The following is an 18,042-nucleotide window of genomic DNA, read 5'->3' as shown; positions in this document are numbered from 1 at the left end:
ACTAGGATTAGAAATAAAATGAAATGTATATTTTGATTCCAATAAATAATCTCTTCGAACATCGATCGTATATTGCTGAAAATATTACCATGAAAGTTTCATCCTCTTAAAGACCGTTTCATCGAATTGGTAAATTCATTGTGGAATGGATTCCTAGTCACTTGAGAATGGATTAACGAAAATCGATGATCTTGCAAAGTCGAGTTACCGAAGCTAGTGTGAGATAATAGGTTCAACGTCTCTATTGCCCGCGTTAAATTGATCGACGTCCTCGAAATGAGATTTTAACGGAGTGGGAAACAAAACCAGGCCTGATAACCAATGCATCCACTGTGAAACAGCCGTCCAACAGAATTACTCTCTCTATAGCGCTTTTAATTGCCATTCATGACGAAATTTTTAATTACTCGATAGCGTCCAGTTAATCGTCCTTGATCGTTCCAGTCACACATCCCGCGTATAAAAGTAATTTCTTGAAAAAAAAATATTGGAATCTTTTATACGATCGATTAATTACACAATTAATTAATTAACATTGCGTAAACACAACCTACAGTAATTTTTCGTTAATTGCGGAATTCATGCTCCGTTTCAGGAGAAAAAATATTTTCTTTTTAATTCATATTTCGGTGGAGATGTTTTAGAACGAATCGTTTCTCGCTCTTTCATGACGAAAAAATGCTGTTTTCCATGATTTCCTGGAAAAATGATTGGCTTTGTAAATCACAGTTCGAATCGCGTATTAATAACGAGAGTAAACGATCGTTTGTTACGAACAGACAGACTATTTGTTAGCTGTTATAATGTTTCTAAAGCTACCGATGTATTTAAATCAAAATTTGCATATAACGTAACTACGCAAAAGAAAGCGTGAACAGTGCGCGCACCTTTAAAAACGTCACGCGACCCAATTTATCGACGATGGTCACATCTGTTCTGCTTTTCAAATTCTCTGCGCACCAACTTCGATTCATACTTGTCCGAAAGATAAATTTATTCCCACGTAGAAGATCAATGACTCTGACAATCGTCAAATAGGTCGGCGCGCGAGAAAAAATTGCTAGAACCTCAGTTTCCACGTTCGCTCGATCCTTCCTCTCTTTTATATCGCGTCTGAGTGCCAAAATTTTCTGATCAAATTAATTACCAAGGAAAACCTTCGCGTTATATAATCGAACTTCTGTGTCAAAATATTTATTATCGCGCTAATTAAACCGCGAAAAAGAAACTCAAAAATGAGTGAAAACTAAGTGACTTAGTTGCCAACCCAAAGTTACAAGTATCTTTATTATTGGAGAAATTGTCTTTTAAATATTAATTTCCCTAGGAATAAGAACATAGACATCTCAGTACAACGTACATCGCGCGAGATTATTACAGCAAAAGCACCTTATGTGTACAAGTTTTCACGTAGAAGCACTCAGGAATAATTAATTTTCCTGAAAAATTGTAATTTTGCAGAAACAATTTAAACTGCAGAAATCGATCTTACGAAGTAACTTTTTTATTAGACGAGTCTGTCGAGTAGTTGATACAATAGTTTCGAGTTTCATAGTATACAAATAGTTGCTCCCACCAACACCATTAATCGCAACGTTCACAATGTTAGCAGGAAGTCATTACACACGATGCAATTGCGCAAGTAGGATTGCGTATCGACCAATTGCGATTCGCTACTCGGCGATTTTTATGCATTTCCGGTAAATATGTATAGAAATACTTATGGTTATTGCCTAAGTAAATGTACATAAGTATCAAACTTTGATCTGGAAAGCCAAACTATTAGTTTATCCAAACAGTCTTTCTTCTACAAACCCGTCTTTTACAACGATGTATCTCTATACAAACGTCAAATCTAATCTGTCGAACGTTGTGATCTTTATTTTGATAGAACAAAATGGGTCATACGTAACTCGATAAAATAATGTAATTGTCGTGCATCCATTATTTCCTTATAAAACGAAAGAATACTTTTCGGACGACCCAATATAAATTGGAATTCCAACTCAATTTTCTCGCGTGTATAACTTTGTATCAGATCAGAATTTTAATGCACGCCACGATTATCATTTCATCGGTAAAAGCAAAATAGCAAAAATTGAAAGAAAAATCCGACAAATTACGGAAAGGTTAGAAAACACTCCTGGCAAGTGTCACCATTTCCCACTTTCATATGGAAATCATAAATCCGTGGGAAAACGTAGATCTCTACGTGTATTTAGATAATGGCAGAAACTGTAGGGATCTGAATAAGACGTAGTTTGACGCGAGAGTATATGCAATGAATATAAAGTGACTCTCTTCATATCGTGTCGTTGAAATTTTGCACAGTATGGTATCGGGTTCTTGGCGAGGTAGTTTCCGGCATGAGGAATAGCCTGGGTTAGATTGTCTGCAAACCTTCGCAGCCACGTCCCAAAAGAGACCCTACATATCCTTAAATAACATGAAAAACCCAGCTCTCACTTTCTTACTCGCATACTTTATTTAGACACGAAGAATGTGAAAACCGAAAAAATTGGCGTGTTCGTAAAGTTACGAAAATTTATATTTTCTATGTTCGATACAGTTCATCGTAAATCATCGATATTTCACGTTGAAGTGGTCACCACTTCTAAGAAAACTCTACATCTGGTCTTTTTAGTTTTCTCAAGCACCGAAGCCATCGACAGCGTATAAACAAAAGACTGCGACGAAGGCAAACCATAAACAGTAGACAGGTGACGTTGGCTTTGGGGTTTCATTGGGTAACACAGCTAGCGTGCGGATCTGAACCAGCTGAAATTGTATTCTTACTTATAATTGCACTTCTATTTAAATATATTTTCTACCTTACAATTTATCCACGAGTTTCTCTGTTTACACATCGAATAACCTCAACATTTCATATAATGAAACTGCTGTTATTTCTGTATTTAGAGGTAGGATCACAATAGCTATTATTTTATTCTTTGGATAAATCTATCACACCATTCTCAGCCGAAAAACCTTTATTGCACTTTCTTACGTGGTCTAGGGATAAAAACAAAAGAATATCTTAAACCTATCGATTGTATCTAGAAGTATCTTCTAGTTACTATTTACTGTAACTAGCGCATCTGCACATAGATGGCGAGAGCGAACTCACGTTGTCATTTTCAACGGAAACAATACTTTTATGAAAGACAATCTTCATAAACTAATTTGTCTGAAGATTAGATTTATCTGTAATATAGAGTTGAAGTAAATGGTATCAATTAAAGTCTTGTGCAAAGCAGTTCCAACGCGGAAATATAAACGAAGAATCGTTTATTTGTTACGAGTTGCCTTTCGAATTCGAAATCATGATTCGATACTTTGTATCAGATACGCTTGATGCAGATTCCATTTTTGTCTCTCTATATCTACCTCACTCGAGGCGCTGCATTTCGATTGTCCAGTTATTTCCAGCAAAGGCTCCGCCTTTCATAAAGTCACGCTTATTATTAATCGTCATCCTCGAAGACATTTATTACACCTTTTACCAGAACCAGAATTTTTATCCCTCGTAATGAACGTGTACAAGATGTAACCATTCAGAAAATCGGTCATGTTTATCGCCCTCGTTAATTAAACATTCTTGGTTATCTTTCATCATACAGATAGAGTACATTTTTTATACATGCACCTATATTGCATGTGTTGTATTTGATATATTAATTTATCGTGGAATTTATTTTCGAAATAAAGGGATGTAGAAATGATGTTTGCGAAATATGTATTACTTTTCGTTTAGTTGTTTTCTACTATTTCTATTTTTTTTCTGCGGAATATACTATAAAACCTGAGACGGGCTCGAATTATTAAAGTTGATATAAAATTGAATACAACATTTTCTGGAACGGTAATTTTATTATTTAAATTCTCTAAAATGAAAATTTCAATGATATTTACTGTACTCTCGCATTTTATTATTCCGCAGAATTATATCCATTACCGTACAGTAATTTCAGAATACATCACACGCTTTATACTTTTTAAAATAGACAGACTCATCAAACTTTTACTTTCCCCCATCTGTCTCAGAATTTTCCACAAATACCAAAAGTTTTCCATGATATTTTTTCCCGAGTACCAAAATTACCAAAAAGTACTATCACAACTCTCAAATAACCTTCGCAAAGCTTTTTAAACACTCGTGCGATCTCAGCGCCAACAATCCCATTAGCCAACGGTTCTGACCTAACCTTAAAAAAATTCGTAAATTCGCTTCCTGATTACAAAAGACGCGCGTGAGATATGATAGCGGGAGCATTACGCGTGCACGACATGCGATACGATCCAGAAACTGATCAGAAGTAGGCGAAGAATTACGGTGATGTGCGTGTAACGCGGAATCGCTCTGTTTCCAACGACTGCGGTTGTATCGCGGATCAAAGAGATCGGATGAAACGTTGACAAAAAAATTCGATGGAGAGTACTTTGATCAGGGCGTGAACGATCGCGTATTCAGTGAAAGTGATTGTATCTACCTGTATAAAACAGGGACCTGGACCGAATGATGGCACATTCGAAGCTGTACTTACGAGACAAGCAACTATGAGGACGTTCATAGTAAGTAGAAAGATATTCTTTAGTGAATTTCTCAGACTTTGATATTTTACGTGGACGAAACTTTAAAACGACTTGCGAGGTTGCGAGAAATTTTTAGTTGTTTGAGTCAGGCCTTGTAATTGTGCAGAACACCTCAGTGTCTTTTGCAAATACAAAGTGGCAACATTGGAATTGTGCTGTAGAATGTTACTCGGTAAAATTAATATAAAGATGGATAGAAAATTTAATAATTTGGTATCACAAATATACAAAACTTTTATTGTGCAAAGTGGAATATAACATTTTCGAAAAAGCAATAATTTTACGTTGCAAATACACGAAATTATAATTATACGAAATTAAATATGAAACATTCGAGAGAATACTAATTTCATATTACACTCAAAATTATACTCACGCGGTAATTAAATATTTGAAAACATTAGTTTTGCGTCGCTGAGTATCTGAAAATTTTACTCCATCCAATAATTCGCAGTTCATTTTCAACATTTCTTGGGCGATATTCGCACAGCGGCCGCAATTGCATTTAACCCCCTGGCAAACTCAAGAAATCGATACCAGTCCTCATTGAAACTTCAATACTCCTGAATTTTAAACTATCAGCTTTTCAAGTTCCAAAGATCCATTTCTAAAAGGACCAACATTACTTCTTTTTCCTTCTTGAACCTAACTTACTTTCTAATCCATAGAAGAGCAGTCTTCATGAAAAATTCAAACCTTAAAAATCATTCGTGTAGTTCTGCCTTTTGGTGCCCGCCGCCATTGCTAGCGAAGTTGAATCAGGAAAGCCAGAGAAGTCGAAGAGAGGCGTTCTTCTAGGCACAGGAGGACTTGGAGGATCATCAGGAGGCGTAGACCTGGGTTCTAGTACTAGCTATGGCGGAATTTCTGGAGGATACACTGGAGGATTATCAGGAGGACTGGCTGGAAGCCTCTCGGGTGGACTTCCGGGACTACAAGGCTCTCTTAATGGTGGCCTAGTTGGGCCTCTGTCAGGAAGCCTGACTGGAGGACTATCTGCAGGGTTAAACGGGGCTGCAGCTGAAGGTGGGATTCGCACTATCACCCAACAAGTGCCAGTCGTGATTCCCCAACCCTATCCAGTGCCCAGGCCTGTCCCAGGTCCCTGGTACGTGAGACAAAATCTGCCTCTCGTCAGGGAAACTTCACTTCGTACGCCTCAACAAACCGCACTGACGCTCCATAGGTCCGCAGGCATTTCTCAGGCTGTTAGAGTGCCAGTCTCAATCCCGCAACCTATCCCTATCGCTCAAGCTGTTTCTGTGCCTGTCTTGATACCTGTATCTTCAGGATCTATCGGAGGATCTGGTCTGACTTCTGGAGTCACTAGTGGCCTCAGTTCTGGTTTGAGTTCAGGTATCACTAGTGGTCTCAGTGGTAGCTTCAGCGGAGGGTTGAACACTGGTTTGGGATCCAGCTACGGGTCTGGATTGACCTCCAGTTACGGATCAGGCCTGGGATCGAGCTACGGATATGGCCTAACCTCCAGTCACGGATCTAGCTTAGGTTCCAGCCTCGGCTCCTCTGGCCTCAGTGCTGGATATGGGTCAGGATTGGGCTCTGGTCTAGGTGCTGGCCTTGGCTCTATTAGCATCTCTCCTGGAGTTGGTTTAGGATCTGGATTGAGTTCTGGGCTTGGTTCTGGACTTGGAGCCAGTCTTGGCTCTGGAGTTGCCACTCAGGGATTGACTGCTAATCTTGGAGCTGGATACGGAGCTGGGTATGGATACGCTTCGTCTGGTGCTTTAGGAGGAGCTGCTCTAGGAGCTGGTTCTCTTGGAGGTGGGGCACTAGGAGGAGCCAGTACGATCATTATAAAGAAACACTAAACTGATGGGTCGAGCAAAGGCATATTGTACAGTTGGCGGTATCCACGTAAATCCCTTTTTTAGAGCTTGCGATAATCTTTATATTTTTGTACACTTTGATAAAATTATATTTTTGTACGATACTTAAAGTGTGACGTTGTTGATCAACCTCTTCACTAAGGCGATTATTCCAACATGCTCGCATAATTATAATTATTATGGGAGTGAAAATTATATTATTGTACAACAATTGATTGCAAATTTCTAAGGTAGTGCATCGTTTCTTCAATCGCAAACTATAATTCTCATGACATAGGATCGCGAAATAATGAAAATGCACGCTGAGATAGTATAGGTACCAAATTTGCTCCGAATGATAGGAGAAGGTAGGTTATATTAAAACACCGGTGTATAGACGAACAATGGTAGTTCTTCAAGCCGATTGGTCAACACGGAGCTCATGTGGGGTGGGATTACGTCAGGAACGATCCTTTCACGTTATAACGTGGAGCACCTCCCGAGCTTCCACACGAATCAGGTCATCGTTTCAAAACCAGGCTTCACCTCTCTATGAAGCTAGGACGAAAATCGAACCCGGTTGTTACCTCACGCGAGTAACGAGAGCAGTCGATACATTTTCCAGCGCTTCTATCTTTTCAACATTGGAAATATAGATAGCAGTCGGTTATAATTTCACCTTGTGCTTTACTCAACTTTACTCAACATTTTATCGACAGCTGCTGTTGGTAATGCTGGAAACTAGTGTTATCAGCAGCTACCAGCTGTATATCGGATGCAGTGTTCTAACTTATCTACGTATGATAAGTAAATATAACGTATGGCAATATCATATTATTATTATTATTATTATTATTGAATTACTTCCTGTTAAAGATAGTATAATTTAAGAAAAAAGAAACAGATATTCTTTGACTTACGTATTTTCAACGACCCAACGACAAAGAAGATTCAATTTGCACTCACCTGAAACAAAAAGAAAAGGAGGTCGGTCATTTATTACATCAATTCTACGAAACATCTAGATCTTACATAAATCAAATTGAACAGTGACAAGGGATAGTACGTCGGCATAAAGATAAATCGAATTCTCGGCGAATCAACCATTCAAATGGGATATTTTCCGTCATTTGAAGGACGAGCTAAAAGAGATTTCTTGTTGAAACTATATCTGCTACCAAATCTTGCTTATTTCTCCATTGGTATCGAGACGAAAAGGATAGAAACCAGAACACGGATGAAATGCGGAAACGGCAGGCACAAAGCCGTGTAATTATCGTTTTTCAGACACCGTTGCCACGTTGATTACCGCAAAAAGTGTCGTTGTTCTTGCGTGGTCAGTTCTCAGTGCTCTCCTCGATTCTATCGCAGGATGTTCCAATATTTATTCACGGTCACCAAGGATGTGACTCTATATGAGAAAATAGGTGTAAAATACGGAACCGAATCTCCTCATACGAATCGTTCGCATAGCTGACAAATTTTTTAATTCGATTTTCACCGAAAACGAAACGCCGCATCTACGAAAAAAATATTATCATCCCTCTGTTGACTGTAACATAATTACTGGCATACCTGAACTACCGGGAAGCACACTACGTTTACGAGGCAAGCGCGGAACGTGGTAATTCTTTTTCAGCCGGAGACGGTTTCTCCCGCGGCTTAGTGCCGCTTGCTGATTAAGAAAGTTTTTGAAAATAAGCAGGGAACGCCGGAACGTATGGAAAGGAAGTTCCAGGTCCTCGTTAACGAGGTAAACGACGCTCTGATGGAACTGCTGATGAAAATTTTTACCCTCCTTTCTCTCTCTCTCTCTCTCTCTCTCTCTCACCTGCAATTTTTCCTGGCAATATGTTTTCTAATTTAAAGCCCATCTCAGGGTATAGCGGATTACGAAAGAACTATTATAAAACGAATTCCTGGAATTATCGCAACCACACTTCGCGGGAAGAAGAAGATATAAGTAGCGCAAGTAGAATGGGGGCGTGCGTGGTCGGGCATATCGTTTTCGTCTTCAGAGTTACTTCGTTTGTTGGTCTAGTAATTTCTAGAAAAGATTATTCATATTTATAAATAGCAAGGAACAGTGTACAGCAGGCTACATAGAATACACATATAATAACACATATGATAAAAATGCAAAATGTAGTAGATAGCATTGGGTTGGAGACTAAGTGATTGCGGATTTTGTCATTATCATCTAATGACAAAATCAGCAAACACTTAGTTGCCAACTCAATACAAGGAAGGAATTTAGCGTAATATTTAAATTTGGTAGAAACATAGCAAAAGTTTGTTTTTCGCTTGTGTTGTATCCACTATAGAACGCTATAGATCACGATAAATCACTCTGCCCTACAGTGGTAACTGCCATAGCAAATGATTTTTCATTTTTGTGAATTTTGATGTAACTATAACACGACTTTGACACGTCGCATTAATTTCTCCCCCCTTTTTCTATTTCGACGTAAGTATAAGGTACTATATGAACCTTAGTAGAGATGCTACTACGTAAAAATGTCGATAAAAAATTCAACACGTCAAGTAGCATTGTCGAAATATTTATAGTCGGCAGTCTATTGATATAATGTTTCAGTTTCTTAGGACGAGGAAATAACGTCCATTGTGGGAAGTGACGGTCGATGGTTTTGCATACTTCATGTTCGGTTGCGGTTGCGGAAACTCGGTATACAATCGGTGAATAAATTTGTAGCCACCGTAGGTATCGACTTTCTGATCTTTCAGCTGACTTCCCGGAGACCGGATAAACTTGGATTATTTGTCATTTTATTTTTCCAAAATCCAAATTCGTTCGTGGCTCCATTAGAAAACTTCGTCGCGTAATGAAATCTTCGTTGCAAGAACCAGCGTACAGAAACAACTTTGCGAATGCAACTTTCAACTTTACTTTTCTTAATTTCGACATCTCGGGGCCAGAAGTTTGTTGCCAATGCTCTTAGAAGATGTTTAACTCGATTTTAAATTATCTTCGGGTCCGAGACATCGACTTGTGCAATTCTCGTAACATTTACCCCGCTACTTCGAAAGCAAACCTCGCCAATAATTACTCACGAGTATCGTAGTATCGTGGCCAAATGGTACAAATGGCCTAAGAAGTATCGGTTGAGCCACAAACAATATTGTGAAAAGGCCTAAATACCGTCAGGCCAAAAGGGTCTGGAAACCTCAATGTGTCGTCGGTCCTTCAATCGAATAGTTACACGGAAAAAAGACCTACGTGACCATGACTGCGGTCGGTCGCGGATCACGTACGTGCTGGGGCTATGAGAAAAGACAAAGGGATGCTTAAAGAAGAAGGACCAACCAGTCGTTACCTGAGAGTCGAGTCGTGACGAGTCGTTGCCTGAGAGTCGAATTGTGACGAGTCATTGTTACCTGAGAGTCGAGTTGTGACTAGTCGTTGCTACCTGAAAGTCGAGTTGTGACGAGTCGTTGCCTGAGAGTCGAGTTACGACAAGTCGTTGTTATCTGAGAGTCGAGTTGTGACTAGTCGTCGTTACCTGAAAGTCGAGTTGCGACGAGTCATTATTACCTGAGAGTCGAGTTGTGACGAGTCGTTATCTGAGAGTCGAGTTGTGACGAGTCGTTGCCCGAGAGTCGAGTTATGACGAGTCGTCGTTAACTGAGAGTCGAATCGTGAGGAGTCTAGAGTAGAGTTGCCGAGTTGTTATGAGTTGTGAGTTATCCATTTAATTGTCTTAGCGATAGCACATTACTGCATTTACTTCACGTTAAATAACCATCGTTTCCTGTTTAATCCAATGTAAATAGATCCATCTATCAATAAACTTATCATATAGGATAGAAATCATTGGAAAGCCTAATATCTAATATTTCTGAATGAATAATATCCTATAAAATCCTATAGTATTACAAAACCGGAAAATTTAATTTTCAAATTTACAAGACATTCACAATTTTATGTAAGAACTTTCAAGAAACATTCAATTTAGCATCGGTCGAATTTACTTTAGCTCTAGTTTTAAGCAGTAGGATTGAAAATTAATCTTGAAAGTTTGCTAGCATTTACAAAGATGCGTATCTTTTTCGTGGAAAGTCTGTAAATGTCAACGGCGATACCCGAGCGAAGACTGTCAATTACGTTGATGATGAAAGATCGAAGGAGACCGTTTCGTCTCTAATCTCACGTAGATCGCGTGCAAGTTTAAAACTTGCGGATACTCGATCGACTTTTGTTTGCAAGACAAAATCGAATTCGAGAACCTCTTATCTTCTGTAACGCGATAACTGGCCGAAAATCTGCTGTCCTGCAACTCTCAAATATTCTGCCTGAAACATTATTCGCTTCTCTTTCGTTCTCTAAACGTATCTTAAATTCGACAAACGTATTTTCTTAATATTTCACGAATAATTTTATCGCAAACTTAGTCACTCACTAACGCCATTTACTGATCTAAACATACCTAAATTTCAATTTTAATAATTTCGATCTACAGGAATTTTAATAATTCCGATCCAAGAATCGTACTAACTTCGATTCACCGATGTTACAAACTGCCATCCAATAATTTCGATAAACCTCGCCAATAAAATACATCGATAAAGGACATACATCAAATAGATATTTGTTTCGTCGATACATCGCCGTTTCGTCATGGAAACGAGAAGACAAAGAACTAGAAATTCCCCAAAAATAACACAGGTGTCAGCGATTAATTAATTAAACGGAAACGTTCGCTCTCGAGTAACAAAAGCAGAATTAACGAAACTGCGACATACCATCGAGATCCAACGCGGTCACTCGAACAATCTCAATTCCGGTGTAATCAGACCAGGCTTGGCGAGCGTGCCTCGGCAAAGACACCATTAATTAACGAATTAAACTAACTTGTAATTACTGAGGGACTAACTTGACACCAAACAGGCCGATTTATTAGCAGGGAAACAGTAGGTTGCAACTAAACAGTTTCTCAACGGCACCTGCATCTCTGTGTCGGACGTCGAGGTGCAACGACGTACAGCTGGCCGGGATTCAGTTTAGCCGTGTAATTACAACTTTTCTTATTAACCATGAGCGGTTCGTTCGCACGTGACACGGTGCCAGGTGCTTCCGGTTCGTCGGAAGATCTTCCCAGCAATTTCCACTAAATAGTCGATCTGTCGATCGCTAATCGAGATAAGCACCGCGCAAGTTGGGCTGTGCTTTCAGCCAAATTCTCACGATGTTGATATTCCTCGAGATATCGCAGGAGAATCACTGCAAATTTACTTGCAGTCGAATTTTTACGATTTCGATGATCTTGATATAGCAAAGAGTTTCTTATATATTAAATTAATTACTCGTTACGTGCGATCGTTACATTTGAATTTGTCGCGAATTATCGACTAAAGAGCAACCGGTCAGGTCAAACCGATCGGTCGATATCGCGTACCTCGAATGAATTAACGCTCAAGGTGGAGGAGGTTCAATAGATCGAGTGTTAGAATAATCTAGAACTGCATTTGCATTTGTTGTATAAACGTAAAGTGTGATGCTATGAACACGGCGGTCGTAAGATCTTGTGTCTTGCTGGTGCTTTCCCGGGATTTTTTACCTGACCTCGGAGTCATTAGGTTTACAGCTCGAGGAGGACATATAATTCGGAGTTTCCTAAGGAAGGAAATGGGCCTGTCCGTGCCATAGACGAACGGCCACTCAAAATTCCGAACAGAATTCTTCTAAAGATATTTCAACGGTTAGGAAATAATTAAATTGCAAGGAAGAAAGGAAAGGATATGCATTTTACGAAACAGTTGGACTAACGGCGAAGTAGAACGGAAGTTGGAAGGGAAATGAAAGAAGAAGGAAATGTAATAACAATGACCGATGCAGCTTACCGCTAAAGCGTGAACGTTAGCTGATATCAATTTATCGCATGACGTATCACAGTACAACATCGTACTGTGTGCACATGTTAAGGAAGACAAGGGGGTGGTTTACTTGCAGCACCTTCCAACCCCGTACCCGTCTTTCTCAACGTGACAGCACATTCGTGCCGTGTTGAACGATGTATCTATACCCGGTGGTGTATCCGAAACGATATTTTTCAATGTACAATTTTACATGTACTTTACCGTTCGAGGGTACATTGTTAAACGTCTCTGAAAAATCGTCCAATATTTTTCTTCCTCTGTGATACCCTTAATATTCTCCGAACGTCTTTCTATCGAGTATCTTTCGTTCTTGTAGTCGACGATAGTGGCGAACGTTATCGTTGGAACAAATTGTTTCAGCTGATCTTCCAAAATTGTACATTCCGAGCACGGGCGCTCATTAAGCTGTTATACGGTCTTCTTAAGCAATTTTGCAAGTTCGCGATCATTGCGCACCTATGAGAAGATCGCAGTGTAGCGGCACACGAGCTAGTGGACAATTCGAATCATGTTGTTGCTTTGCCTCGGACATACATAATATAATAATAAATAAACTCCGGACAAAACAACGTCGCTGCTGCGTGCAGCCGTCAAACAGAGTCAAATTTAAATTTTCCGGCACTGCCCCGACCAGAAAAATAAACGAACGCGATCGTAAGGCGACCAGTTCTTCAGTCTCAGTCTCGAGCGATTTTATTAACCATCAATACACAGTCTTTAGCGAATCAGTTAGTACCAAGCGTCTTAGCGAAGTTTCTCTGTATTTGTCAATTATTTTAAAACACATTTGACGGTTTCGGCATCGAGTGATCTCGTCGTTTAAACCACACGATCAACCATCCTCTACAGTAGAAATGCACAGAATGCGTGTAACGTGGAAAAATATATAAAATGTTCGAAATGCGGTACCCGTCACGATCTTTGCTGACTGAAATCACTGGCCGATTGTAAACTCCAATCTTCTCATTCTCAGGTTGGCAACTAAGTGACTGCGGATTTGTTGGTTTGGTGGTATTGACAAAAGCCGCAATCACTTAGTTGCCAAGCCAATAATTACGCTCGTGAAATTACGGATTTTCCATGAGTTCCCATAGTCCAGTAATCACGTTATACAGGGTCCTATTGCGCTTCGACAAGTATCGAAGCACCCAGTGCATAAGGTAGAACCCACACGCGCTCACACGTGTTTCTGGATCCACGGCTATGCATTCACAGCATCGCCTACACATTTAAAAAAGCGTGGAACAAGCGAGCTCGATCAGCCACGGCTGATGAACCCTGTGTCAGCCTTCTCTCTGTGTGTAGCGCAATGGTCGGGGGTTGTTTCACAGCGGCCTGTGACTCCGTGCACTATGGACACGTCGATGCGCACACGCGGGGGTGTTCCACTGACAGTGATCAAAGACAGCTGACAGAGAAAGGGGAGTCAGAGTGAATGAAGATGGAAGGAACAACATGGCGAGAAGGAAGGGTTGAAGCGAGCGGATAACCATACAGCGAAAGCAAGGCCAGCGATAAAGAGAGAGAGAGAGAGAGAGAGAGAGGAAACAAAAGGAACAGACAGGAGGGTAGAACGATTGGTGGGTGTAAAGGGTAAGGGGAAAGAAGAACAAAAGGGCAAAGTAGAAAATGAAGAGAAAAGAGAGGACGAAGAGATGAAGCGGAGGATCGCAAGAAAGGCCAAAGGAGTAAAAATATCGATGCTCGTTGACTGCGATAGCTACCATAATTTTTAGTAGTATGCCGTGAGATTTTACGCGTTTAGGGGAGATTTTTAGGGCGCGAAAGTACACAGAATGCACGTAATCTGGAAATTTAGCAAATCTAAATGTCTAATCTAGCGACTTGTAAACTTTACGTTGCAATCTGCTCATAGAGCTTTTGGAAATTTTAACGTCTAATCTAAAAATTGATCGAACCCGAAGCCCAAAGTGGAAAAATTCGTCAAACCTGTATATCTTGTTGAAGTAATTACTTCAAGAAGGACTCTACATCTTTTCTTTTTTGTGTATCCGTGACCTGAAGACCGCTGTTACGAGGAGAATAGAATTTAGTGAAACAAAAAAATATTCTAAACGAGAAGAGGTCCATATTATTTGTGGAGGAAAATGTAAGGTTGGCATGATCACTAGTTCCTACATGCAAAGGTGGTACCACTTCTTTTGTTTTGGCGTCCGCCACGTGTTAATCATCTGAGTGCATCCGGTGTGTTCATATGGCTGTACATAGAAACTGAATCTGTGTGAATCAATTAAATATCGAACTCCAAAACCTATTTAATAACATTATTGTGCCGTTGAATAAAAATTTCCTTTTGGATTACAAGGTCTAGAAACAATAGAGCTATAAGTAGATTTCTATTGCTGTTTCTTGTAGCCTTCAGCTACAGCTACGAGGTTAACTTTTTGGTAATGTCCTTTGCTAGAAATATACGAACGTGCTCCCTATCATAGCTTTTTCTATTGTATTGTAACACTGTAAGAGTGAGGATCACTATAGTTATACCTATACCTATACCTATTTCAATATACTTTTCTATCACAAATTCATCCACTCGTTCCTCTATCAGTCAACCTCAACACATCCGACTAGAGAATCCAATTTCTATCAACTGACTATTTTATTAAAACAGCCGTATCGATTTTCTCTGCCCGTATCGTAAAGCATGAAAAAAGGTAAGAAAAGAGAAGGGAACGATACCGCCAATATGATATTCAAGAATGGTAATATTATTGGTTGTACCGGTGGGATGGGAGGAATAAAGAAAAAAGAAAAGAACGAGACAAAAGGGTATCACAGGAGTGCAGACAAGTACAATGGGAGCCAGAAACAAAAGGAGGGTGAGACAGAAGCAACGGGGTACATGGTGAATAGATAAAGGATTAGAAAACAGTAGGAAGTCAAAGAAAAATCAAAGGAAATGAAATGATGGGAAAACAATGAAATTTAGAATTCTCGATGGATCGGCGAAAGCATTGTTCGCAAAACGTATTGTAAAAATATTCAATTGAACAAGAGGCAGAGTTGGAATATTGAAAATTATGATAGAGAAATAATGTTTCCAGAGGATAAAATTCTGCGAGCCAACCGGAAACTTTTAATTACAAATCGCAAATCAGAGTGGTACCGCAAATATATTGAAAGAAACATACGTCGAAGGAATATCTCTGGGGAAAATATTTTAAAAGATACGTCTCTTTGTACAAATATTTCAATCGTGCATAATTAAGTACACTAAGAAGGGTTTGCGTAGAGATTTAAGCGGACCGTTGGCTGAAGGTTTAACTAGAGCTTTGGGTGGAGGTTTGGGTGAAGGTTCAGGCTAAGGTTAAGGTCGCGGTCGAAGTAGGGTGTGCGACTGGCTTCGATGCGATTGCACAGTCGGCGAGGAAAAAGAAGAAAATTTCGTATCCGACGAGTTACCCGACGAGGCAACTATTAGGTTGTCCGAAAAGTTTCTTTCGTTTCGTAAGGCGATAATAGACGAACAAGAATTTCTGTTTTATATTATTTTATCGAATTAGGTACGATCCATTTCGTTATATTTCTAATTATTACGTTCGTGCATAATTCGATAAACTGATATAAAACAAAAAACATCGTACGTCTATTATTTCCTTAGAAAACGAAAGAAACTTCCCGAACAACCTAATATGCGCGTACATAATACTTTTACTATTTAAATCCTTCTTAGCGACGCAATTTTATTTTTCGATTTATCATTTCCACTCGTAGACATATCATTTTTGAAAATAGTTCGTATATTTTCCACGTAATTTTGCGTTAGGTTTCTACTTTTCTCCAGCGCCTATTTTTATAACGTGGGAAATGAAATTTTTGTTGAAACTTAACTTAATATCCGAAAGAAAAGAATTGTTAATTCAATGGGAAAGAATTCCGAATATTTGCTATTGAAACTGACAAATAAGAAGATGAAGTGATGTGCCGAGAAACAAAGTTGAACTTGGACTATGCGAGCCAAAGGTGGGCGAGTGGGAGAAGCGATTGTTTTCCATCGGCGATCGAGTTGAAAAGTTTCAGAGGTTCCCTTTGTTCGTGAAACTCGGGCACATCGTGATAATAAACTCCGTGGCTGTCGTTGATTTCAAATTTCATTAAAAACTCCCTTCGTTCTTAATAAAACCGGTAGACAGCTATATCTGAGAAGTTTTTCGCTGGTTTGTTGACGACATTCGATCTCATCCAATTACGAATGTCTTCTAAATAGAAGAAAATTCTTTCAACGAATCTAATTAATTGATTCTGCTCTGTATTCAATTCTGGATACATCGATTGGTATTTACTATCGAATTGGCTATAGTAAATTTTGGCAATCGATACTGCGTACGGGTAACTCGACGACAAAGCTGTATAGAGTTATTCACTTTACGCGGACGTGTGAAAAATTTGGAAAATTCGAGGTAGAGTTTCGGCAGAGAGAAAATTTCACGCGCGAATATTTTATTTTTTATTGTTTCCAAGTAAACTGACAAATTAATATTTCAACGGATACACCGAGTCCTGGACTTTTTATTTTCTTATTTTTCACATTGACAAGATATTTTTTTTTTTTAATACATCGATCGTACGTTCATCGATCATCCGTAGCTCGCATGATTTGCGTGTACCTATTGCGTGTTCACCAAACGAGAACTTGAATTCTGTGGAAAAATATCTAGCAGAATTATTGGCTAAAAATCTGATCGGTAGAGAATTAAAAAAAAAATGTCCTCCGGTATAATTTCGTAAAAAAGAAATCTCGAAAAGCGTGCGTATATCTTTCGATTCTCTGGACGCACGTTGCCTCCGACCACGTGTCTGCCTCGAACGTGGCGTTGACCCTCGTAACCAGGATTACGGAACAATCACGTGGTTTCTCGGTCTGTATACCGTTCAGAGTGTGAGGAATAAAAATAACGGGGCGAAAATTGGACCAGGCTAGTAGGATTCCGAGGTGAAGGTTGATGGAAAAGGTTCTAGCTAGTTTCTCCGAAATTGAGGTTAGGTTTATCGCCTAGAGAACCTTCGATTGCCATTTGGTAGAACAGATCGTCGGCAATGAATGTGCTTGTGTGGTTCTATATATCGAATGCAGGAAAGAAGCTGCAGTTAATCCTAATATAAACAATTTTTTACCTACATTCGAGGAAAATAGAAAAATATCCTGAAATTTTTACGTAAAACTTTGCTTTTCAAGTAGTTAGAGTTCTTTCATTTCTATAAATAATTTATTATTCTTACGTCTCTAGTTTTTATCTATCTCTTCGTGAGATTGTTGAGATATGTGTAATTTTATGCGCTACACTAGATTAGCCGCGTAGTAGTGACACACGTATACGAGTATGAGTGTGTGGAAGTATGTGCATGCACAGCGTCTCGTAAAACACATGAGACAAAAAGAATGCTGAGACGTGTGCAAATGTATATCGACGAAGATCTTGTAAATCGCATATTAAATAAATCTGAAACTATTTTTAAATCAATTCCAGGTGTTATCTAAGCGTTGCTATACATTTATTTCGGTGATTAAAATCCACAATTCTCAACAGAGACACAAAATTTTCGAGGTATTCTATGGTAATGAAGTATACGTTTAATATGGATAGAGATGTAAATATAACACGATGTAATGAAATATAAATATAAGAAATATAGATAGAAGAATAAAGTGATTCAATTTTCCTTCCTCTTTCTCATCTCTCTTCTCTTTAAACTCGAACGAAATTTC

At 39.1% G+C, this 18,042-nt stretch overlaps 2 protein-coding genes across 3 annotated transcripts in view; one reads left to right on the top strand and one right to left on the bottom strand.

The window, feature by feature from the left end:
* Nucleotides 1-18,042, bottom strand: part of LOC117214204 (cAMP-specific 3',5'-cyclic phosphodiesterase-like) — a 349,894-nt gene that overhangs the window by 285,429 nt on the left and 46,423 nt on the right. The gene's annotated exons all lie outside the window — the stretch shown is intronic.
* On the top strand, nt 4,129-6,531 carry LOC117214207 (fibroin heavy chain-like). The gene is made up of 2 exons (XM_033460108.1): nt 4,129-4,572; nt 5,310-6,531. The coding sequence occupies exons 1-2, from the start codon at nt 4,558-4,560 to the stop codon at nt 6,420-6,422; spliced, it is 1,128 nt and encodes a 375-aa protein (XP_033315999.1). The 5' UTR covers nt 4,129-4,557; the 3' UTR covers nt 6,423-6,531.

The sequence above is a fragment of the Bombus bifarius genome, unplaced genomic scaffold (assembly GCF_011952205.1).
Source record: "Bombus bifarius isolate JDL3187 unplaced genomic scaffold, Bbif_JDL3187 scf7180000009200, whole genome shotgun sequence".
In the NCBI taxonomy this organism is placed as follows: domain Eukaryota; kingdom Metazoa; phylum Arthropoda; class Insecta; order Hymenoptera; family Apidae; genus Bombus; species Bombus bifarius.
Note: the sequence above shows the minus strand (reverse complement) of the source record. Positions and strands in the feature narration are given on the sequence as shown.